This window comes from Camarhynchus parvulus, chromosome 1 (assembly GCF_901933205.1).
Source record: "Camarhynchus parvulus chromosome 1, STF_HiC, whole genome shotgun sequence".
In the NCBI taxonomy this organism is placed as follows: domain Eukaryota; kingdom Metazoa; phylum Chordata; class Aves; order Passeriformes; family Thraupidae; genus Camarhynchus; species Camarhynchus parvulus.
In genome coordinates, this window is record NC_044571.1 from 40,075,666 (window position 1) to 40,102,040 (window position 26,375).

Here is a 26,375-nt window from a genome sequence, read left to right on the forward strand (position 1 = left end):
CCACAAAGCATGCGAGCAAGAAAATATAAGTGAAGTGTGTCCCAAGTTCCTCAACCTGATACAGTTTCTTAGTGCATGTTACTAACCACAGAGCAGACCTCTGCTCTCTGATTCTCGTGTTACTTCCTCCCTGGAGGAGAACTGCCCTGCACAGCAAAGAGTAACCACAGCGCAGAATGTAACAGCAGCACGAGGATGTTCAATGGAGCAGATGAAACTCCACCCCTGGCCAGAGCTTCATGTGTTCTGTGAGTCAGGCTCAAGCAAACATACCGATGTGATGACTTCAAGGTCCTTCAGGTATGTTCGCTCCGTGGTGGCCACTTCCTTAGCAATGAAGTAAGCCTTCTCAGTTGGGAACCTCTGTGAATTGCAAGCACATTAGGTTTTCCTCTGCTTTTATGAAGAAAAAAACTGCAGATAATAAATCACAAAGAGAGCTACAAACCAGTGACCCTTGCTTGTGGTTATGCTGTGACTCATCCTTGAATGTTCCTAAGCCCTGAAGCCCTAAAAGCAACCCTTCCTTGCAAACACAAGAGAACAAGGACTTTCTGTGGGTTTTTGAGAGACTCCTTTTTCTGCCAAGATGATTTCTACTGCTTTGGGGTGCTGATGTTCCTTTCAGTTTATTTCTGGAGCAGGACATGTTGTGAAATTCATGAAGAAATCCTTTGCTGGCTAAATGGCCATTTAAATCAAGTGTCAAATTTGACAAAACAACAAAAATTTGTGTCTGATTATTTAAAGTTTCATCATCAGGATGGTAATCCACAGGAAAAATACTTCTGAAAAAATTCAAACCTGTAAGATTTTCTTGGCTGGATAACCTAACAGTGGGAGAGGGGAAGGATTTTAGATTAGGCTACAGATTTAAAATTTCTTAATTCTGAAGAGCCAAAGGAACCCACTGATCTTCCTCTGTGTTGCTCAGGAAGCAAAAATTAAGAAAAAAACATCCATAGATATTTTTCCTCTGTTTCCTCCCTGAAGACAAATGATGCAGTGCAAACACTGTGAATGCCCTGCCCAGGGAGTCTGTGAGGGCATTTCACAGTCAGAATGCACCCCCAGGAACCACCATCAGCCGGGGCACACAGTCACTGGCTGCTCTGTCTTGGACTGGCACACAGAGTCCTGGCTCCATTAACTGTCTCGGATCTTCTTCTCAAATTTCCTTCACACATCTTGCTAACTATGCACAGTGGGAAAAGAGACCTTCCTTACACAAACTCCCACTTCCCAGCAAAGCCATCAGAGTTTCTTTCTCCCTCCTGAGATGCTCCAGGACGAGGAGAAAAAAACAGCCACAGAAGGACAAGAGGAAGCCCCTCTCACCCAGCAGCAGAGGAGGGATGAGCCAGCAGGCACCCACAACAGCCCAGCTCAGACAAACACTTCATCTTCAGACAGCAGTTTTGGATGTGATGCTTCCTCATGGTTTTGCTGCAATGATGGGTCTGAGCCAAACACTCCCAGCTGATCGCTGCAGGCTGTGCCTCAAAGAGAGCATTTTCTACTCCCACAACCAGATGCTCCCAGTGGTGCCCCCAGCAGAGACAGACTGGAGAGCCTGGGTTGGATATTCCCACAACAGGCTCAACACTGCTCCTTTTCTTTCTGTCACCTGGAAAATTTCTCTCCAGTAAGACAATGGAACTGACTGTTTTGTTACAACAAACTACCAAACCCCACTCCTTAAAAGCAAGTTCAGATTTATAGGAGACCCCATCCAAATAACGTTGCTTGGAACCTCAGGAGCAACAGGAACAACCCAGATTTATCACAACACATCAGAGAGAAGAGAGACAAGGCCATCTTCATTCACCCTACCTTTCTTTTGACCTCTTCCTCATCATCAGCCCTGATGCATGACGGGTCATTCAGCAAAGGGCTGACCAAGGGAGATGACTGCTTGGCATCAGGGCTCAAGTTTGGAGATAAAGTCATATTTGGCACTGATGGTCCTCCTTGGGAATTGATGGAAAGCTCTGAAAGGTGAGGGCTGCCAGTCAGAGAACCTGCTAAGAAAAATGATAAAAGAGAAATCAATTAGGACAAGCTTTCTCAAGAAAGTACCACAAGAAGTTATAACCTTAAATTGCAGCATGTGAAATTATGCTACAAGACACAGCCATCAGGGTCCTCAAACTAGCCCAAATGGCCTCGAAGCCAGAGGAACTGCATCCACTTGCATTCACCATGGATGCACCATGGGACCGGCTAAGTGTCTTTTAGCTGATAAAACTGCTGAAATTACTGTCTCTGCAGGGAAGGAATCAAGGCACAGATGACTGAGCTGCAGTGCTTTACCGTGGGAGGGGTGAGGCACTAGAACAGCTTGCTCAGGGAAGCTGTGGCTGTCCCAGCCCTGGCAGTGCTCAAGGCCAGCCCGGATGGAGCTCCAAAGTACCTGGTCTAGCGAAAGGTGTTCCTGCTCATGGCAGGGGGGTTGGAGCTAGGAGATCTTTAAGGTTCCTTCCAACCCATTCTATGATTCTAAACATCGACTTAGTATAAAACATTTCACCATTGCAATCCAGTCTATAGAAAGAGAATAAATACAATAATACAGTAATCATTCCAGGAGTGCCATTCTTTCCAGCAAGGTAGAAGTTCAAACACTCAAATCAGTACTTCATAGGGAACTACAGGACAAGTTAGTACAAATTTATCTAGTTGAGGTCTAGAGAAAAAGGATGACTTTCTACAGAAATGTTGCTGCTAAGATCAGTCAGATCTAATATGAAGGGAGAAAACTACTAGCTCCCCAACTTCTACACACAACACGAGTATGTATATTATACCTTGTAGGTCTTTCCATGCTCCTCTGATTGTTTGGGATGGAAATGCTAGCATTACATTTACATAAGAAAAGCAATACTTTTAATGCACAAAGCATGACAATTTCAGATTTTCACAGATATAAAGTCCCATTTCATTTTGGATTAAAAATATTTAAAAATTAGACAATTAATTACACTTCCATGGATTCATATACACTAGATTAAATTACTGAAATTAGCATTTTGTCTTCTGGGAGGCAGCCAGATTAATGACTGCACAGAAAGAAAGTTTGCCAAAAATGCCCAGTCTTCTCCCAGTTATCCCCTCCTCCATACATCTGACAATCTAAACCTGCTTTAGAAGAAGAATCTGTCATGTGGAAGAACATTTACAGTTTGTGCCATTTTGGCGTCATACATTAAAATCCAACAAAAAAAAAAATGTGACAAGCTCTTGACTACCACAGCCAACAGGCTGTCTAAGATGAAATGTAAAACACATACACTGCCATATATAATTAGGGTCAAATACAATTTACTATCATGTGATTATGTCCTCCCTAAATTATGATAGGTAAATGTTCCTGTTGCTAAAAAAACACAGCTGAGATACCCTATTAAATATAATATAAAATAAATATAATTAGGCCAGTAGTAGAACCTATTTATTTTCTGGAAGAACTCAAGCTTTATTGCTAGAACATGAATGTTTTCCAGTTCCAAACCAGTTCAGTTTGTAAATCATTCCTTTGAAAAGAGAAGAAAAAAACAGCACAGTTATCAGTTTACGTAATCATGACAGTTATGTAGCCTATTAAAAATCAAAGTCAAAGCAGTATTTGTCTGAAATAAAGGTCTGTATTATTACAGCTAGCAAAAAAGGATTTACCAATAGTTTCACACTAAATCAATGTTCAGTTAATTTGAGAAAATGCCACAGCTTGTTACACAAATGTCAATTTTATTGACACTAGCACACAACTGTATACAGTATTTTCCAAAGAAATGGAATTCATCATTGAGAAATAGTGAAACAGATTAATAGCAAGGTTGTAAGGTTAAAAGTACTTAACTACATTACAAAAGACATAAGAAAAGTGTTATCACCTCAAACGTGGAAACAAAGAAATTCTGGCACTATGCCTGTCATACGACAGCGAATAAATGATTTGCACCTCTGTGAGAAGTTCACAGCATTGTAGTCTAGGAGTTAAATAGCACCTATCTGTGATAGATAGATATAGATATATTCACATATCTATCTACCTATCTATAATCCTAAAACTAAGCTCTGATGTACTGTAACTTTTATCAGTACAACTCAAGTATTTCAAACTACAAAATATCAAAAGGACAATGAATTAGAAAGACACCCTATCTTACAGTTGGAAGACATTAACCTGGGAAAAGTATCATGGAAAGTATCACAAAAAATGTGCCTGGTGGCTCACAGCACTGTGTACACACCCAACTGATAAAAGACTTTGCATGTCAATGCATCACTGACATTCTCAAAGTTATTCTGCGGCAAGCTGAAATGCTGCATCCTCCCTTTTGATACCAATGTGGGCAGGAGCAGTGACCCAACCCAACCACCACCACCACCACCACAAGCAAGAGCTCAGTCAGACCCCACCTGCCAATACACTGAACAAGTGAAAATTGAAACTAGTTGTAAGAAAGGGGTTGCATTATGAGAGGACCTCAAAATGTCCTTACATTAGTACATTCTGGGGCCTAATTACAACCAACACAGCCATAGATATCAACACACTGGATGTTGCTCTGGGAAATGTGGGAAACAAGTTCGTTTTGGTGTGAAAAAATCAGTAAGCCATGAAGAAATGAAAATGGGGGTTCTTCCCTCCCCCATCACCAATCAATCAGGACACATGTCATGCTGATGGGTCATGGCAGTGCTGCAAAGCCACTTTCTCTCTTTCACAGAGGTGAGGAATAAATAACCGGAATTAACAAAGTGTTTCATCTGATCTCCTGCCACAGAAGAGTACATTCATACAGGCTCTACTCATCAACTACATACTGCAGAATATAAATAGAAGCAGAAGGGAGAAGACCAATCCTATTTACAAGGTACTGAAATCCCTTACAATTCACCCTAAAGGATTCATGGATTGACAGGCAATTATTAGCATATCATTTGCCAGATAGCAAATGCTACTGCACATTGGAGGCCTAAATGGTTTGCAGCTGGTAACATGGAATTGTCTTTGCTCACACTTCAAGTGATTTTTATTTAGATTCAGAATTGGGCCATCTTTCAAATTTAATGGAGTCAGCTGTATACACACAAATCAAGAGAAAGCACAAAAGAATGTTTATCTGAGGATTATTTAAGTGTACACTAAAATTACATCATTGGAGGAGTGGGTAGGAATTATTATGCATGTGCTTCAATTATTTTCTATGTATGGGTTTAAGAAGAGAAACCAACACTGGTTGATGACACTGGCAAACAATGAGAATGCACTTTACCATGGCATGCCAGATTTTACCATCAATGCCAAAATACCTGGAGTGATTCTTAGTTCCACTGACACCAGAGAAAAGTTCTGCAGTAGTGAAGGTAACAAAATAAGCAAAACTTAATTGAAATCTATTCAAGATAGATTGAAATCTAACTTGGGGGAAAACATCTATGAAATGACAATGGCATTTTACATGGCCACAGGACATGAAAGTATGGGTTATCTTCCTAGCTTTACACATGTCTCAAATCTCTCCCAACCAACATATGTATTCCATGTGCTACACAAAAAGAAGCCAGCAGCTAGAATCAAATACTTAATAGCTACACCCTTGTCAAAATACACATCAGTTGCTTGCTGCAGTTTAGGGGTAGGAAGGCACAGAGTGCTGGCAAGCTATGGGGGCTCTGCCCTTGGCCACCAGAGGCAATCCATCCCACTCACTATACGCTGGATACTCTTGGCTCCTGTCACACACAGCTGAGAACCCACAGGGGCTGAGGGTGGTGCCCATGGAGTGTTGGCCTGAGTGACACTGCTCTAAGCATGGCTCATATCAAAGGAAAACCAGTTAAAATCAGTACTTTCCACATGATGAGGGAAGTCTCTCCCAGAGGTCAATTCGCACCATAGGTGGCCTGAACTGCCTGCTGCCTCTTTGTTGACTACACAGGCAGCATGAGATGACTTGAAATCCCTGGTTAGAAACTACCCCAACACAGGGGAGCTCCCCTCTTTGTGAGGGAGACAAATGGGACTCAGTGTATCCTGAAGATACTCCTCCTCCATTCCTTTTCTTCTGAAACTGCAGAATAACAAACTCAGGCCACTTAGTGTTCTGCACCTACTTCAAAAGGAACAATTCCCATTCATACACAGTGTTTTTTTAACAGAGAGGAAGAGTACAGAGGTGTTAAGATGCCCATGGGAATGCTTCTTTTGTGTGGAGTACTGAGAAGTGATAATGACTCAATTATGGAAAGTGAGAGAAAACATTATTAAAGGTGACTGAAATTCTGCTGGAAAACTTCATGTACCGCTTAAGTCATCATCAAGTCAACTCTTGAGAGTTTTATTGTTCTCAAGGTTGTTATTATTATTATTAGAAATTAAAAACATATTAAGAGCCAGAAAAGCACCTTTCTGAATACCTGGAATGTTGCAGGGCTTATTCTCTCTTACTCCTGCTCCATGGCCTGCTCGGCAGTCAGGGGAGGCTTGTGACATCCATATCCCACTTACTCAACTTTAATGTCTGATCAGTGTTTTCTAAACTCCAGTCTGGCAGATGAAACCCAAGTTGCTTCCCCGTTATCCTTGTCATTGCTGAGCATATCACTTATGAAGGCTCTTCAATAAGAAAGTATCTGACAGAGCTGCCACTGCTGTGGCCACATAGTCTAGCTTAATTTTCCATCTTTACAGTGGTTGCATAGCTCTAATGTGCACCTAAATGTTTTGGTCAGAGAAGATATGTGGCATGGGGGAGAGATAGCACCAGATGAAGCAGCAGAAGTTTTCATATGCACTTCACCAATCACTAAAGTACCTCAGATTGAAGAACAGTTCAATAATGGTGTCCATCCCTTCTCTCCCCAGCTGTGAACCAGGCACAGTCATGCTGCTGAAGAGTTATGGGATAGAGATTCTGCTCTGTTCTCCCTCAATGTAAAAAAAAAAAAATCCCACCGACTTCCACAAAAGCTTGAGAGGAACCAGTTCATCAAGCTGCACTTCTCTTCCCCATTACATGAATCAAGCTGGAGCAGTGGATACAGTTTGTTAGTTTGAAAAGTAGTTACACAACAGCTGTAAATTAATGTACAAACATCCCTGAATGCAGTACCAAAGATTTTCAGGAGGAACAGGAATTAAAAACAAACTTGTGAAGAAATCCAATGTCACACATAACCACTAACTCTGCCTGGCTTGAAGAGGAGCTTGAGCGGAAGAAAGGTTCACTTTGATGTCACAGCTGCAAAATGCACGCCCACGGCAGTGAGCAGAATTTGGGAAAACGGTGCACCTTCTCAATGAACCAATTTCCTCATATTTAGGACAAAGCATCAGCCAGCAATTGGACAGAACAATTAAACCAGTGACAGTTTTACAGCAAAATACCAGTTAGAATGAGTAAAAGCCTTCAGGTACAGGTGAAACTAAAAATAATAATAAAAAAATTAATTCCATGCATACACAGTTAAATGGCTTGACATGCTTATAGTCTCATCAAGCTTGGTGTTGGTTTAGTAGCCAGCAGCCTCCCCAGCTGGTAAAGGTCCATGCTTTATTGGTGGGCTGCAGTATTAGACAGCGGTGAGTGTGAAATCAGACAGTAACTGCTGTTGGCCTACATCAGGGTCTGCTCCCATCTCAAGAACAAAGAGTGAGCATTACACTCTGGGGAGAATGCAAGGTCACTGGGCATCAGCCCTTTGTCTAGCCTTGATCTCTCCAGACAGAAATAGAGCGACCTACAGAAGGTTTTCCTGTCGTATCCAGGGTTAGCGTTAGTTTTGCCTTTGTTTGCCTTTAAACCAACACAACACAGTGCCACAACAGAATTGGAAACCTTCAGCCCCCATGTAAGCTAATGCCACAGCTACTGTCCATTCCACCAAGACACCTCCCCAGGACTGCAGTGATCCTGCTTACGAGCCCATAGCCCGGATTGCTGGGTGCAGCCTTCATTAGGAAATGAAGGGCACTGATTGTGCTCAGTGAAGCCCAAATGCCCTGGAAAAGAGACCTGCTCCCCTCTTCTCTTTTGCTCCCCAGCATGGTGTGGTTTCTCAGCCTGAGAGTCACAACCTAGCGAGGGTTTTCATTAATTCTGAGGCGAGGAGTGCTCCGTGAGGCAGGATCACTGTAACAGGAGGAATCAGGTACTCCAAATACAAAATAGGCATTTCTGCAGTAAAAGGACATTGAGACAGTGCTCTAAACAATGCAAGGAACAGAAGATATACCATGCTTTGAGGATAGACAGAACATTGAAAAGGCTTTTTCTCCCAGAGAGGTACATGCTGACAAAACAGTGCATACAATGAAACAAAAAATGTTTCTTTTTAAAAGGTATTAAACAAATGACAAAAATGAGAATGAAGTCCCCAGCACTGCCAATCTTAAAAAATAATTTTTACTATTGAGATTTATTTTAAAAAAATCTATGCGTGTGCACACACAGAAATCAGGAAAGGGCTGGGTAAGTGAACATTGCCAAGCTTATATACTTTTGTTAGTGGGCCCAGGTGATTTTTTTAGCAGGAAAAGGGAAATACAAGGATTCAGCTAATCAAATATTTTTAAGTGCCTCATGGAAAAGCAACAGGCATGAGCTCTAACATTCTCTGAACTAAACAGAAAGATCTACCTCTGATCTTGCTGAAAACCACCAAAGGCAAAAGCCTGTTCTCTTCTCAAAACCAGATTTGCAGCATTTTAAAGAAAGCATCTAATCTAATTTTAACAAGCTTGAAAGCTCTTGAATCAGAAAGCATTCATTTTCCTTCAACCTTCCACGCTCAGTCTGTGACAGCTGTATCATTACTGCCTTTAGACTTGATTTTTACCAATGTGAACTGTAGATTTTTATGGTTCTCAGGGGCCAAAACTTAAAAAAAAATCAACAAAAATTACATCTTAAAACTCCAACCATTCTTGAGCAAACTATTTATCATTATGTCATGCAAATTTATGATCCTAAGGTCTTTACTCCCTTTACTGTAATAACACCACCATTATTTACACACATACTTGTGAAAAACGTGCCTGTGAATACATTGCTCAGCCAGGCACAAAGGATTTCCAGGTCTCATAACATTTAAAAGAAAGTGCTCACTGCTTTTAATAACAAACAACATAAACCAAGCTTATTCTACATGCTCTTTATAGAACACAGAATTAGAACAAAAGACAAAACACTCTGTAAAAACTGCTACATGTCACCCAAACTAGGATTTTTGCTCATATGATGCCTTTGATTTTTAAGTAGAAATTCTGTATTTAAAAATATCAATGGCACCACACAGCCTAACCATAGGGAGGAACACAGAAGACACCTTTGCTCAGGATGCACATGTTGCACAACAATTATTTCCCTTACAAATAAGTAACTAAGATATGTGCCTTTGTCTAGGCATACTTCAGTAACTATAGAAACTAGAGAAACAGAAGAGGAAAGATTTTGCTGATGTCAGTTTCCTAGGATTTAAATTTCCTTCCTTTCTAGAACCTGACAGTACAGGCAAAAATTTTTCCTGACGTAGCTTGACTGAAACCAGAGTCCACTGCTACTCACATTTGAGAAAAGTTACACACCAGGTGATGTGAGCCTTGGGTCCTCATGATGTTAACACTGTACATCTGCCACCTACCATCAGAAGACCCACAACCACCACCACCAAGTAGGGGACACCAACAAGCAGCTGGATTTCTGAGAAAAGGACTCTTCTCCTACCACTTGTGTCTGACAGCAGCTAACAAAAGAAAGGCCTACATATTCAAAATTGTTCCAGAAGATTCAATTTCCCTCATATATTTAGGGTTTCTCTTATTTTTTTATGGAGAAGAAGACTGATCCCCTAAATAAAGAGGAAAGAGATGAACTAAAGTATAGAGAAGCTGCTGTAAGAAACTACACTATTCAGAGAGAGAGAAAGAGAGAAGCATTATTGGAAGACTAAAAGGGATGTTGGCTCACTTCACTTTTTTACATGCTTGAACAGAGAACCTCTTTCCTTCACACTCACTGCTCTTTCCAGCTGGTGACAAGCATGCTGCAGAATGACAGGGATTCTCCAGTGATCCACATTTCTGTGCACAAGGCTGTGACACCCAACTTCCTCAAACATGTGTGGAAGTCAGGAAAAACTTGGATTGCTAATTCGTTTTTCATCATTAGAAGTTGAATTGCAGCAATTAAAATTTCATTCTAAAGTCACCTCTGACAGCAGTCTAATGGCTCATTAAGACAAATGAGATTAGTTAAACAAACACGTAATTTGAGAGAATTTATAGGTCAGGCATCCTTGTTTCTGTTAAAGAACTGTTCCAGAAATAACCACAGTTCATGCTAATTGCATGTAGATCATACCAATGAGATCTGAATCATTGGTTTTACCAAAATTCAAAATTGGGTCTGCTTCATCAGTTCAACTGATCAACATAATCCTTGCTCTCTGAGTACCCTACAAAACTACTGGGACTTGAAACTCTCAGAAAAAGAGTGGAAAGCACATTATGCCAAAGGGAACTGCAAATAAACAGGGCTAGATATTTTTTGTGCGCTTAAAATGTCTTTTATTCTTCTCTTTTCCTTGAGCTCCCCAGAAGAAACTTCTAGTGATTACAGAGACTCTACGTTTGTGTGCTTATCGTGGGACTGAAGACAACAAAATTTAAATCATATCTGCTTCTTAGTGAAGAAAAAAAGGGGCTTATAAATAGCTTTTAGATCTGTCTCACCCATTTTCTATTTGACTTTCTCTGGTCACCACCAAGTACTTGCATGTACAGGTAGAGAGGTCAGAACAGGAACTTCTGGCATGAATGCCCTTGCTTCAAAATGAACAGAGCTGCTTCAACCAATAAAAGCCTCCCTACAAACAAAAACCTGTCCTACAAATATTCAGGGGAGAAAGTACAGGTCCTGAAGCAGTCTGGTCAAGTAATACCGGCCCCATTTAGTGAGCTAATTAATAAACCATTGTTTTTTCACTCTTTACTGGGTTCTACTGATTACATTCAACATTACCAATGCTGCTGTGTGGAGAAAATTCTTTCTAGTTTTGCATGCCCTTTAATCCTGAAGAAAACTAATAGACTGATAGGATTTTTTAAACTATTGGTATGCAATTCTTTCATTATGCTCATCTGCCTACAACTAGCTCTGTATAGCTCACATAAGGTAAATGAGAATACAGCCAACCTAAAGACTTTCAATCACATGTTGACATTTTTTACTTATAGGAATTTCTCTTCAGTTTTTCTTGATACAATTTGTATTCAGCATGCACTGCAATGGTTAGTGGGGTGGTGCCTGTTAGGCAGGCTATGAGCCATGGGTGAAATGGCAGCACTTGGTGTAAATCATCTTCAGAGAACACTCCTCTCTGCCATGCACAAGCAGTATGCTTGCTAGGGGATATGGACTTAAACTGAAAAAAGTGCAGTCTAGCCCATTCAGATATCAATTAGCCAAAGCTCCATACCTGGAATATCCTATGCAGTTCTTGGCTCCTACAACAACTTGCCACTCTCCATCTTTCCTTCATCTATTTATTGACAGATTTAATATCCTGGGTCACTGAGGAAAACTAGATTCTAGGAAAGGCAGTCATGAAAAAAAAATTCCAGAAGATCCCAAGAGGACATCACAAGTTTGAGCTGCTGCTGAGTAGGAGGAAACCTTAAAAATGTCTGACATGACCCTTCCACTGCCATTGTAGAGGATGGCTGGATGTGGTCAAGTAGTTGGAATAGCAAAGAATGAATCAGAGGGTCTTTTATCCAGAGATTACCTAGATCTGCACGTTATTATGGACAAACCCCTAACTGCTTTTGCAACTTGTCTCCATATTTACCCAACTACATGGATACAATTGAATTCATCAACCCAACAAGAGGCTTCTTCCACATCCTCTGGAAAGACAGGAGATGGGGGGACTACACAGCTCAGACTGGACATAGCTGCTCAGTCTCACTGGGACTCAGCTGCCTCATTTGCACCAACTGCCTAAGGATATCTGGGCACTTGGTGAGTTTGGGACTGAAAGTTCATTATTGACAATAAAAATTTTAGAAGGGTGAATCAAAACTACAACCAGCCACATTCCAAAATCTACTGGAATTGGTGGGAGAATCTGGTAGTTACTCTCTCTGTAACTACCTGCTATACTTGAGACAAAGGTATGCTTAGATCACTGCTGTCGTCCAGTGTATTCAGATTAAAAAAATGTTTGTTAATAATTGTATTCAGATTAATAAATAAATAAACACCAAACTAGAACTGACAAGCTCCTCTTGCCATGAGCACTTTGTGAGCCAGGACAAGAATTCCTCCATCTCATCTCATCTGCAGTCTTGCCCTAAATGTTTCTGCTCTTTTTCTGCAAGGTCCTTTTGATTGTCCCACAGAAACAAATTCCCAGATGAACTCTAAGGAGCCTGATCCTATTTAAAAATGTAAGTTTAAAACTCCTTTCTCACTTCACCATTCTTGGCAAGGGCTCAGACATGAACCACATGTCTGGTGGAGGAACTAGGCCCACAGACTGCTTTAATTACAACCTTGTCTGCTGATATTAAATGGAGCTTCACTGGCATTAGAATGCTGCAGAAGTAATTAACCCTAAATGAAATTATTTCCTATGTAATTTATAAACTTTACTTCTTTCAACTGGAAGAATTCCATGTGTTGAAACAACAACTTCACCATTCAAAGCTGAAAAAATGCCAGAAGACAGAAACTCCTCATACTGCATTTCTGAGGATAATATTGAAGTGGGAAAAGAAAAGCTGTTGCGAAACTTTATTAGCAACTAGGCTAACTCCAGCTACCCAGTGGGTCTGTTCTTAAAAAGTTTAAAATTTAATGTCTTTGTAGGCATATGAGAGAAGAATCAGGCCTGGAAACAGTATCTGAAAGGCTGCACAATAGCAAACACTACTTATAAAATTTTATATTCCTTTAAATACAAAGTGAATGTGAAATCTGTTCACTTTTTAAAGTAGCAGAAATGACTGCAAATCCTTTTGTTGAAAATCCATTACCTGAACTCTAATTTTACTGGCTAATGAAGCAATTAATTCATCTGTCCCAACTGCTACTACTTCACTTTACACCTACTGATACTTTTGCTGCACAGGCAATAAAAAATAAATCAAAAGGAGAGTCATGCACCCACTTCCCCATGCTCACACTATTTGCTGATGCGAGCTTCAACTACTTATATTTTATCTTATATATTGTGAACTTCAAGGCAATTATTTTACAGCTATTCTAAATCCAAAACACAAACCATCCTCTTTTAGAATCATATACAAGCAAGCTTTCCCCTAATTATCAATCCCTCTGTTTGTAGACTCATACTTTTAACTACAGGAATAAATGAGAGTATTCCCTGTCCCCAAAATATCAGTATCTAAAGAGATGCTTTAAATGATTCCTGTCCAAGAATGAGGTATCTAATCTCTAAGAAAACCAACACTCTAAAGGAGGTGAGAGAGTTAATACTTATATTTACACAAAGATATATTTTACTTTCAAAACAGTATATAACAACACATGTCTAACTACTAGGTATATACTAGGTATATTTTTAAATATCCTTCACTCAGATTAAACTTTGTTAAAGTGTGCATAGACCAAGGCATTAGAAAAATTAAAAAGACTTCTTATTTTATAATTTCTGTAAAAACAATCTTGAAAATTTTTATATTGTCTAAATTTACAAAGTCCTGTAACTTTTTCCTCAGTACTTATGTGAATGGATTAATCATTGCTGCATGCATGAACTGCATGATGCAGATCACTGAGAGTGACCAGCAGTTCAGTCAATGATGTTGTTCATCAGTTAAAATTCTGGGATTTATTTTCATTCTTCCACGAGAAAAATATATAAAAGTTAAAAATAAGGCCAATTATAAAGAGCACATCTTGTCTCCCAGCTCTAGTAACTGTAGAACAGTTTCCATACAGAGGACCTTTCATCTGGATTTTCTTACTCAACTTGGAGAAACTAACATCAGATTTTATTAGGATACCTTAATTCTCAATACTTTTAGCCTGTGAAAAGGAAGTATACACAGAATTAGTCTCTTTAGTCCTTCTGCCCATATCCACTCTATGGATAGAACAGAATACCCAGGAGCACAGTTACTCCTATCATTCTCTTGTCAGGGGATGAAAAATGTCTGAGGTGGTAGTACTAAAAAAAGTAGCCTGTGACAGAGTAATTGGATCCTGCACAGATAAAGGTTTTTTGTGATCAAAGCAAAAAATGTAACAGCCACCATCTCCAAACTATCCACCACAGAACTTAGGTGTCTCTATAATAATTTCACTGAAAGCATAAACAATTTAAAAAATTCTTGCAATATATCTTTATATTTAACTGATAAAGGATAGAAAGGATTGCCTTGCAAGTAATACTCATATCACTCTTCATTAGAGCTGTTTTGCTCTAAGTCTTTTTCACTTGAAATGTATCTTTCATCCTGTTCTTCTTCTTGCCCAAGGAAGAGTTTGGCGTTTCAAAATCTCCATCACCAAATCACCCTGTTTAACCCACTGAAGAAAAAGACAATACTGAAATTTTATACATGCCTGATTTGTACCCTCAGTTCATCAGATTATAAAATGAGTTATGAAGAAGAGCAGATCAAACACATTCTTGCTATGAAAAAAATTTCCAGCATATTTCAAGATTTCAACAAGTCCTGGTCTTGAATATCAAGCTGCCTGCATTTGGCTGCAAGTTAATTTTTTTTTCTCCTAACTGTGTTGAGGCACTCGTAAGTTGCTCTCCTTATATGGAGAGAAGAAGATTGTAACAGACATATAAAAGAGCACAATGTACCTACTTGGTTTGATTGTTTGCTTTGTCAAAATAACTAGTCAAATATCAAAGCAGCTACAACATGTATCTAAAACAACACTTCACACAAAGAAGAGGAGAGTGTTATTAAGTCTTACAGAGGTACCTAAATCAATAATAATCTTCCTCTCTTCCTGCCTTTCAGAGGAGATGCAAACTGTCAAGCATCACTCAGACTTATTATTGTGTTCTAGCATCCTTTCCCTCTGGCTGGCCTGTACAACAATAATGTCTGAAATAGCCCACGCACTTGAAATTTTCACCAGCCACTCATCATGAGCCCCAGGAGATGCAACCACACCACTGAGCAACCACCGTATCTCCTGGTCTCATACACACTGGTGCCTAGCAGCTGAAGACCTGTACACCGTCTTCATCACTGAGGCCAACAGACACATCCTCCTCTACCTCCTCATCCAGCTGAAGGCTTCCAAAGGAGTACTTATTTCTAGGCATGGGAGAGGAGCTCAGCACAACGGGGTTCCCAAACACCAGGGGGTGAGTGAAGGGATTAATGACTTCTGAGTCAGAATCACTGGATTCTGTCCCACTGCTGGTGGAGCCCTCCATCATCTGGATGGCAGCCATGTGATCCATCATGCCACTGGCACGCAGCGACTGCATCACTGGGCTCTGCTTTGACTGTGCCCCAGCTGCCATACCATTGGCCATCATTTTGCCTTCTGGAGAAGACATCTTAGCCACCCCACCTCCTTTGCAGTATCTCTCTGATCTATACTCCTGCCCAGGAGTTGAGGATATCTGGCTCAGGATAAATGGATCTGTAACTGACTTATTGCAGAGATTATGGGTTTTCTGTGCTCGAGGTCGTTGAGAACCTGGAGAATATCTGCAATAGCCATGGCAGTTAGTAGCATGGCTGTCCTCCTCCCCAGTCCTCACCCTGCAGTCATGCCCATTTTCTGAGACATAGCCCTGAGAGCCAGTTCTACTCAGGCTCATGTTAGGGCTGGACTCTTTGCTGCTGGGAGGCAATGGAGTGGCCAGCGGGCTACGGCTTCCCGGCCCTCGGAACATTTCATCAACCAGAGAGCTATGCCTTGGCATCCTGGGGCTTCCACCCGGGTAGAAGGAGAGATTAGCTGTGTTATCATCAAGGTACTCTTCTGAGACATACTGGGAAGACTTTAGAGAAGCTGAGGAGTCCCTATATCTAGCTCTATTGCGATTTTCATCTCTGTAGTGAATATAGGCACCACTGGTCAAATCACCCTCATAATTGTCATTTGTTTGGGAATATGACCGGGTTATTTGTCCTCTGAGGAGATCATACTCGCTATCTACATCACTGCAGTCAATGAAAGGAATGGAGGTGCTGCTGCCATGAGCAGCCCTGGAAGCTGGACCTGTGCTTGGCTGCTGTGATTGAGGTCTGTTCTGCTGCATCCTGTCCTTAGCAGGCTCCTCTTCTTCCTCCACTGCTGAGACCACTGCTCCATCCACCTTTCTGCCTTCCTTTGGACTCTTCTTCAAGGAAGGGCTCTTGTGCTGTCCAGTGTCTTCTGTTGAAGATTTCAACTCCTTCCCTTGCCGGCAGCTCTGCACTGCTGCAGCATCATTGCTGTCTCCACAGGCTCTAGCAGTCTGCAAAGATAATAGAGGGAGGGCAAGGGGGACACAATGGGAAGGACAAAAGGGGAGGGAGGGTGGGAGGGGAGAGGTTTGGGAGGGATGGGAGCCAGAGGGAAAAGGCTGCATGTAATTACACACCAGGATTTCACATCTGCAGCAACACAGGAGTCTCTTGGAAAGAAAAGAGGTAACCCAAGACTTTAATTAAAATTGGAAAAAAAAAGAGGTTTCTGATCTGGAACAACAGAAAAAAACCATAGGCTAAACAAGGGAAAAGAAGGCATACCGGGCAGTGATAATGTAAAAAGGGGTATTTGAGGTGTTTCTGGGCTCTAAGGCAGCCACTAACACTCTAAAAACATCAACCAGTGCACATTACTCTGAGAACCTGGAGGAAAAGATAAAAACATAAAACAAATTCTGCACAACCTACTTAGATACAATTAAAAAGTCATGTGTGGACTTTTGAGGACCCTACATTCACTCCCTGGAGCATAGCTGCCACTGGTTCATAGGCTGGCTTTTCTGCAGACATCTGCCCCGCAGCCACGCTCCATCTACCTGAGCTTGTCTCAGCAACATTAAAATGCTACAAGCTATTTGAAATGGGCTCCATCTACAACAAAATTCTCTGAAGTTCCTAAACTTGCAGAAAGGAGAGAGCCTGTGAATATCAAGAGGAAGCGATGCATAGAAGGCGAAGGTTCAGGTAGCATTCTTAAATGCATTAACCTAGTAGCTTGCTCCTGACATTTTTAGCTCTACCTAACATAAGGTAATGTGATCAAAGGTTCATCTCCACAGATACAGATGAGCACAGAAAACACTGGCAAGTGGAGAAACCACAACAACCAAGTCAGGAAAATGAAGCTTCCTGACCTGCCTCCTCTGAAGGCTGTCCCAGGAGAGCCATCAGCCCATATGTTTGGTGTGTTTGGGATGCCAGCAACTGGAGAAACCAGAGCCAAAGAGTGGAAGAGGGCGAGGCCACTGGCACGGTCTGTGCTTGTGGGAGTGCTGTTTTCTGTGTTTACATGTGTGGCTGTGTGTTCATGCACTGTATGTGTGCATTCATGTGGGTGCCTATAGTGAATACGTGCTCAGCCCTACTGGGACCTGGGAACCTGCAGCTGCTGCAGCCTCACCACCACTGACTGGGCTTTTGGACTTGTGAACTCCCAGCACACAGCAGCTGTCAGCATGAGATAAATACATATGGTATCTGCCACAGCTAATGGCTTAGAAGGCCAGAGGTGCAATTTTTCTGAGGAAATAATTGTTCTCTTCCCTTGTTAATACCTGGTTAACACTAACCTAACCCCCTGAAACAGGCAACCAAGATCTCTCAGCAAAGAAAAGTAATTACACTTTCCCCAGATGCAATAGCTACAACCAAGGACCCTGGCAGCAACACTGAGGGTTGCAATTTTTCAGATGGTCATTAGTACAGCTCAGACAAGCTCACTATTTATATTTGTCTGGTTGTCTGAAAGCAATGCTGTTTCACTCAGCAGAACCTAAAGCTTATGACACCCAGGGCTCCTTAGCTCCCAGCTAAATGGTAAGCAAGCAGAAAACTATGCTCCTAGGGTTTTAAAACAGCAATCAGTGGAGGGTAATCTAACAAGAAATGTTTCAAAGGATTTCATTTCCAGGGTTTCATCAACATCACTGACTTGTTTTGGCACCTCTGTATGCTGTTCTGAAGGCTGTGCAGTCAGACTCCTGATGGAATGAATCTTGCTGTGTTTCCTGGAGATAAAAGGAAAATCACATAAAGAGCTATTTCAGTTTTTTTTTTTCTACAAACAGGAATCAAGAGACATGCTTTTAAAACAAAACCTTTGAATAACAGCTTTCATAAAATTTTGCTCCAAAACAGATTAACATTCCTCCTTTCTGTAAAATTTTAATGTGCTGTGTGTTGCAAACATATCACTGTAAGAAAAGGGAGATGCACTGAAGCAAAAATGGTTTACTAGGTAAGCATGAATCATAAGCAATGAGCTACTGGCATGGTCTTGGTGGCATTTTGGCCATTACTTTCAGCTCACCATGAGCATGATGAGTTCAGACAGAACTGCTCTAGCAAGCTAGAAGACTTTCAGTTTCCCTGGAGACCTCTCCCTTGAGCTTGGCTGTACTTTTTCTTACGTTCAGTTTTACTCTGAGCTGAATATGTCTGTTCACACACATTGACCACATCCCAACAAAGAGGGTGCAAATCAAATTGGGAGAAAGTTACCTGTGATAGCAGGATGTTCATCGCTGAAAAACAGATTGAAGACTACTAATTTTAAGTGAACTCTAAGTTATGAAACTTTTGCCAAAACATGCAGGACCACAGGATATTACACATGTGATAAACAGTCAAACCAGCAGAGAAGGAATTTTTTTCTTTGGACTAGTGCCAAGATCTCAGACTCTAACTAACTGGAAATCACAACTTTTCTTGGATCTTAACACATTGGGATAATAAATTTGTTCCCTCTCACCTTTCAAACTGCACTTTTTTGTGCCCTCCTTCCTTAACATAGTCAAGAACTTGCTTCTGAGTCCGACCACTGGAAGAAAACCAGAATTAAAGTATTTAATACAATATACCACCTGGTCATCATAACCTTGCATTTGCCTTGCATATTAAGTCACAGCAAACAGAAAAGTATTAGGCACTATCAGCAGAAACTCGTGTTAAGATCATACAGAAGGGGACCTGGTCAGATACACACAGAGTTTTACCATTTTGCATGTTATTTGTCTCTTTTTTTTGCTATGGAGCTACTTTTTGATGCCATTTCAGAACTGCTTCAGTTCAGCTTTGTGGGCCCTATAGGGTACTACATTTCTGGGAAGTCACTACAACGGAAAGTGAAGCAGGGGTTAAGCTTTCCTTTAATGAATTAATATATTATTGAATCCTTTTTAGTCAAATACTAGCCTTATCTGATATTAGTAAACCCTGGAAACAAGATAAAACCCCTGACATCTACTTCATTCCTCGGTTGCTACTATAAAACACACCTTTTCTGCAGAGATTTAGGCTAGAAATCCCTTTCTATCCTTCTGCTACAGGGTGTGAGGTAGTCAGAAAGCCCAGCACTGGTTATCGTACAAAGCTATAAACTCCAAAGCAAACTGAAAACAGCACAGGAAACCCACACCTCAAGAATGCTCAACTGAGAGCCAAATTCTTCCAATTCATTAGAGGCTTTCAGGGACTGGAAAAGGTTATTGAACGCAGTAACACAGATCACAGTGAGAGGAGGATGTAGCCAAAACCTGCTTTCCAAATCCTGAGGTAAGTTGAATGTAGCTACAGTTTTCCATTTACTTCAGGCAAAAACTTAACAAGCTATAGTTTGTTTAACCAACATAGGTACTTCCATATTAATTTACTTTGCAGGCAGCAAACAAAGTGGAAAGAGAGTCAGAATGGCTGTATATACACTGTGTTCTTATGCAAGGCATCTAGAGTGCATCATTCATCTCAGCAAAGAGCGCTTCTGGCTGTACAGCTTGTATCAGCTTCACAAACAAAATAAACTGTATGAATAAAAGGATTTCCCCCTGGCATACACAATGCAATATCTACAATAATGCTTCTGCCAGTGTAATGAAAAAAAAACCCCAAAACAATAATTCAACTTTTGAAAGCCTTCCTACAGGTCTAACAATATCACAGGTATACCTGGTCTTAGCAGAGGTGGTCATGTCACATAAATCCTTTGTGATCATAAAGCCATTGCTCTGAACTACACAAATATGGGTTTATCACAGGGACATAAAACAATCTCTACTCTGATACATAGCAAAGACCCCATCCTAGGAGCAGAGGATTCAAAGAATCCCCAAAAATTGCTAGCTAGTGTTGCTGAGGACACAGGTGAATCTTCTTGTGCAAAACCAGCTGGACCCTATATATTTTATATCTTACCTTCAGAAAGCTACTTTGCAACAGCTGCTACAAAATTAATGCAGGGTTTTCCCCTACAGTGTTCTTTGCACGGTTCTGGCTGAGAAGATGCAATGGAAAATATAAAGGAGCAAACTACAAGGTAAAAAAGGTGAGCTGAAAATAACAGGTTTAATCCTAGACCATTATGGATGTGATTTTGAAATGGAGAGGCAACAAAGGTGGAAAGAATGCATGTCTTACCTGAACCTAAATGAAGAACCTCTAGAAAAAAGAACAGGTTTAGGCTTTGGTTTAGGTTCCTCAAAAAGCCTGAAAAAGGCATGATGCTCCACACAGATCTTCCAGAAAGACTTGCAAAAATCTCGACTGGCCATAAGGAATTCCAGGGTGTCCTGGAATGAACTCTGAAAATTGGGATAGCATTTGCAATGTAAGCTGGGCAGCAACATAGATTAGAGAAATGCATTGACAAATTAGGAGCTATGCTAAAAAAAAGAAAAAAGAATAAAGAAAAAAAACCCCAAAAGCTTCTTCCCAACTTACTGGCTTTCAGGCTTAACAGGACCTATCCTTCTAACGTTGAGACATTGCTGGTCTGCCTGTCAGTATCAAAGTTATTGCTCAAACTTCCTTTCATTGGCAAATATGACAGAGATAAAGCAGTGGTTTGAATGTTAATGAGAAGAAGTTGATTATATGCTATACCTTAAGAATTGATGATACAGTACCAGAGCTGCAACCAGAAGATGACTCTGGGACATTCTATTCTGACTGACTCAATTTACATGTCCTGTGCCAGGACTGCTCACCTGAGATGCCAGGTTTACGTGCACAATACCAACAGTGAACACAAGCAATTAAAATATTCATGAGCTGATAAAAAACACGTGTGATCTGTGAATAGAAATTTGCCAAATAACTTTTTGTCAAGTTCAACAACTCCTACCAGGGACTTACATTCACATCAGGCCGTAGTTTGATAAGAAAACGTTTCCTCTTGAAGCTCAGCTTCCGAACCTTAGCCCAGTTGAAGGCATTGATCTTGGTGTGACCCTACAGAGAACAAAGCCAGCTGGGTTCAATCATTCCAGGTCCAAATGGAAAAATCTAAACCACTAAAGAAGCTTGTCATAAATTAATCATCTGTTCACTTAACTTGAAATGATGAAATTTCTTATAACTCATCCTCTGATAATGCAAACCATAAACATCTGGTGAAATGACTGAGGCAGGCACTTAGGGTTAAACTCTTGCAATACAGGACTAGTTACTGTGGAAATATCCAACCCAGTATCATTGCACAAGACAGGGTGGACCAGATTTTGCTATCTTGTGCTACTATGCAGACTTTCTGAGGACTAAAGATTTTCTGTGGACTAAATCACCTTCCAAAGGTGCCTCACTCTATTTCCACCAGGGACAGAGAATGCAGGGAATCCAGACATATGTCACCTCACTTTGATGAAGTAGATTTAATCCCTCTTTTTACGTCTGCAGGGCAAAATAAATATCTCTTTAAATAGTGCTTAACTGTGGAAAAAAAAAGCAACTGCAGGTTTTGTATTGGAAGTACAAAATACTGTATATTTTGAGCTTTTATAAGGACCACCAGAAGCAAAAGTAATTTAAACAAATTATTTGTCTCTTAAGAGCCACAAAATGATTTTCTGGGAAAAAGCAACCAATACCATAAGCAAACAGCAAGAAGGAAATTATCTTTATAATATTCCAACTCCCAGCCACTACATCATTAGCCCCTACCCTCCAGAAGTTTCGCTTTTAATCTATGTCAGCAGGTATTGGAGATGCTATGTTAAAATATTCACTAAAGCAGGTTGTCCAATGAAGACTTCAATACAAACATTCCTAGAGCATAGCACAGAAGTTTCAGAGAACTACTACAGGATTGCTAAAAGCAGAAACCCACGTTGATTTGGGCACCGTCACCAGACAGCTGTAGGAGTAATGACAGTGTAATGATCTCTGCTAAGTCAACCAGCTGTCTAAGAATCACATAATTAATCTCCTTAAAATAATCAGCAGCACCGACACTGATTTCTAAATAAATGGCAGACTTTAAAGTAAGTCTGACTACAGCTTATGCCATTTGTGAACGAACTTTTATTTTCATTCGGGTCATTCTAACGAGATCCTCATATTTCAATTTCTATCAGTCACAACCAAAATAAAAATAAGAACCCAGGTCTTGACCTATGAAGTGGTTGAAGGAAGCCCTAAGCCTGCTGACAGATGCCAATTGCCCAGCAGACTCCAGCAGGTCAGAGCCCAACTTCCTTTTCAGCATCCAGTCTTGGAGCTTCACCCAGTAAAATTTCCAAGCTTTTCAGAAACTTTAAAAACAAAACAAAACTGTTTTGAAAGTCCCAAACACATTAGGCTGAGCAGACATGACTTCAGACCTTGTCAAATCAAGCCTTGGGCCATCAACCTGCAGCTACACTCCACAGCAGGATCTCAGCTGCGTGCTGGGACTCTGAAGTCAGTGCTGCTCCCTGTGGACACACACTTTCACCTTGAAGACAGCCTTAATTTACAAGGCTTGGCAGTTCATTAATTCAGCTGATGAAAATGCTGTGGGGGAGCAGGGGAAGGGCCTGAACATACATTTGCTTGGGTTATATGCATTTCTAACAATGTCCTAGTGTTCTCATGGTTTCAACCATGTTTCAGTTTTGGGGTTCTACTACCAACTCATTTAGTTGATCAGGGATCTTTTTAATTTGCTGCCTTTTTTTGGCTGTTTGTTTGGTTGGGTATTTTTAAATCCTGAAGTATTTGGGTCAGACACTTCTGGGCTTGTTTGTTGCTGTTATTTTCTTTATGAAAGGACTCAAAGTATTTTGTAAGGCTGAAAACGCTGGTATTTTAATTATAGTAGAACAGTTAAAATGAATAGTCTTTTTGACAATTGTAAAAAGGGATATTTTAAAGGACAGCTTACTTACTGTTTTTAGCACAGAGTCAGGTAAGTATCTAAAGTGAAAGCAGCTGACACCAGCTGACTACCTGTAGCTTCACAATTGTAAAAGCCAAATTTGTTATTTACGTAAGAGGAACTGCAGAATGAGAATTCGACAAATTTACTAATGATGCTTCATGAATATGTACTAGAGTGACTGCAGTAGGAAAGGAGAGGAAAAAAATAGAAGGAAAGCAGTTTGGATCTTTAAAGGAAAGAAGTAAGATCCATGGATTCGGCAAAGATACAATGGCCAAGGCTGGTCAAGAAAACTGTAAAAACTTTGAAGTAGTAACACTACAGAGAGCTTATATTTACTGCCTTCATCCTTCTGCATGGACTCCTGCTGTCTCTTGTTTTACTTGTCTCTGCTTCTCACCCATTTAACGTGCACAAGCCCTGCAAGACCTACCTGCCCCTACATGTAGGAGAAGGCAGCATGACCAACCTGCAAATCATGAGCCACAGCTCAGTTTGCTCAGTTTGAACAGCACATTGTGGATACAGATGGAGCTCCACGCTGTGCATCCACATAAGGTAGGAGGCCTGGAAGCAAAGGGCCCAATGCAGCTATAACAGGTTTAAGATAATTCTTAGAAAAATTTTGGACGTTCTTGTATTTTCCCAACTGAATACTTGTAGACATGGCTGAGTTCCTGAATTCTTACTGCTGTCAGAAATCCCTCTACTTTATGAAGTACAAAATCATGCTCTAACCTGAAACACCAGAATGCCTGTGTTGGCAACAGCCAGGTTGATTTTTGTCCCCTCCCTGTCCTTGGCTGGGTGCAAGCGTATCCCGTACATCTCCAGCCGACGGGCAATCTCCAACAGCTGGAAGTCAGACTCTGCTGGTGTCTGTCCCCTTGAGAAAGAAAACAGAGAACGCTCACAAGCTTGTCACACCTTTTAATAGAGATCAAGAGGTCCTCCAGAGAACAAAGAGACATTTGATCAAAGAGACTGAAAACTGTCAGAGGTGTAATATCTGTTTGGTTTTTCTACATCCCCAGACTTTTATCAGCTAGAACAACAACTTACTCTAAACAAATATCAAAGAATACACAGATTTTACAGTCTATTATAAATTTTGATTTATAAATTTTTGCTCCAATTCTGAGACACCTGATACAGATAGATTTTAAACCATTAGCTCAAACAGAATTTACTACCTCCCTTTGTTTTTTCCACTAGAAGACATGCCATTCCTAAAAAATAATGAATGGAAGCATGTAATGATGCTATTCATTGTAAAAGTGATTATAATATCAAAATGAAGTAAAACAGAAGGCATGAAAACCTTACCATAAATGTTGTGAAGCCATAAGCATCACCATCATTAATTGTGATGAAATTATGCAAAGCTTTGATTATTACTGCCATAGAAATCACTACCACTCACCTATTACTCAACCTAGCTCAAAAATGAAACTGTTCACATCTTGAAGTGTTCTTGACAGCTAAAAAAATACTTTTCGAAGCCTTATTGGTACTTCTGTTCACCATCTTGCTAGTACAGGTTTTTTCTCCAGACATTAGGATACCAATTTGCATCATTATCTTGAATTCTCTTCCCCCATAATTCTGCAAGTACTCCGTGCTTTTCCTAAAACTGTCACTAAACCCCTTCTTCAACCTATCTCAAAATACAGCATGGAAAGGTTGAAAGGCAACATTCAGTGTCCTTGAAACCAAAGGACTACTGTCAGAAGTGCCTGACTGATCAGTTGTGATTTGCAATCATACCTGCACGCACAAAATCAGCAGTAAAGCATTTTGTATGAAATAGACTGTAAAATAACAGCACGCTTGAATGAATATTGAATCAACTGTGCTTTAAACATCTTGTTATGATGATGGGAAAAAGGCAGGAGTAACCTTCAGAAAGTTCATAGGCTTTAACAGTTTTTGAGAAGCAACCCTTGAGAAACTCAGAGGTCCAAAGCTCTTTTGTACTTCAGATCTAGCATATACTTACCACTAGAACTACTCTACAGGAAAAGAAGGCCAATAACAAAACCAAAAAAGTCTTACATGTGGTTACGGTGAAATTCCATGATTTTGTCTTCTAGTGCTTCTTGATGAGGTATATACTTGTTCTTCGCTAAGTGTTCACGATCTATGGTTTCATCAAAATCCCCAATCTCAGCTGTGGAGAATTTCAAGAGGACTCTATTAAAGCACCATATTACATCTCAATAATCTGGTCAATCCAGAAGCCCCTGACAGCTGGGAGGAGGGCAGAGAAGCAAACATAGTTCCTTGCAACCCCTGCCATGGTTTTACGATTCAGGATCCCAGTACATTATCTTCCATTCATTACTCTCTTCTCCTCTGTGTTAGTATTTGATACGTGAGAGGAAACCCCAGGACTTCTCCCATCTACCACAACTAAGTAAGTTGTTGGATGTCAGCTGAAGAGATGGAGCCATCAATGCTACCTTGGCTTGTGTGGGGGATAAGGGCAGGGGTAACAGGGAGGGCAGCACTAACTGAGCAGAACTCATCCATCTCTCTCACACTCTCTCATGGTGCTCAGGTGCCTCTCCATGGAGCAGCCAAGCACTAGCTTCCTCTCCAGGCCCATGCTCCACATGGTAACCTTTGAGAGAAAGTCAAAAAGATGGTTCTGTTTGCTTGTTTGAACACTAGCTTGTAATCCACCTCATGGGATTATGAAACATTTGTCTTCCTCTAATTCTGCAGCAGTTTGAGAGACATTCTGTCTCCCTCCTCCTCAAAGCTGCTCCCATCTGCTGCAGTTATTCAACACTGTGTGTGCACCAGTATGGCACACCCACCTTCCATTTTGCAGTCCATTCAGTGAAATTTCCTTTTTTTTGGCAGGTGTGGGGGTGAGGGGCAGGCAATCTATCTGTGGGTGCCAAATTACTATCTTGTTGCCTGCTATTCTTGGAATGTCTCTGAAAAATCTTGCTATTAGTTTTTTCACTGAACAGGCATAGCAGCTTCTGCCTGCAAACCTGATGGAGTAATAGCAACATCGCTGCA

The 26,375-nt window shown here is 40.7% G+C and overlaps 1 protein-coding gene across 3 annotated transcripts in view; it reads right to left on the minus strand.

Annotated features, from left to right (window-relative positions):
* FARP1 (FERM, ARH/RhoGEF and pleckstrin domain protein 1) overlaps positions 1–26,375 on the minus strand; it is a 200,027-nt gene that overhangs the window by 29,592 nt on the left and 144,060 nt on the right. Inside the window, exons 7-15 of one of the 3 annotated variants that reach the window (XM_030968492.1) lie at positions 25,398–25,512; positions 24,081–24,228; positions 21,341–21,436; positions 20,624–20,787; positions 18,963–19,031; positions 18,156–18,219; positions 16,242–16,479; positions 1,834–2,024; positions 274–363 (exon numbers count right to left, since the gene is read on the minus strand). In XM_030968492.1, coding sequence (XP_030824352.1) covers positions 274–363; positions 1,834–2,024; positions 16,242–16,479; positions 18,156–18,219; positions 18,963–19,031; positions 20,624–20,787; positions 21,341–21,436; positions 24,081–24,228; positions 25,398–25,512 — 1,175 coding nt within the window. Of the gene's footprint in view, positions 1–273; positions 364–1,833; positions 2,025–16,241; positions 16,480–18,143; positions 18,220–18,962; positions 19,032–20,623; positions 20,788–21,340; positions 21,437–24,080; positions 24,229–25,397; positions 25,513–26,375 lie in introns of all 3 variants that reach the window. The other 2 variants (XM_030968404.1, XM_030968312.1) reach the window with 2 other exon arrangements.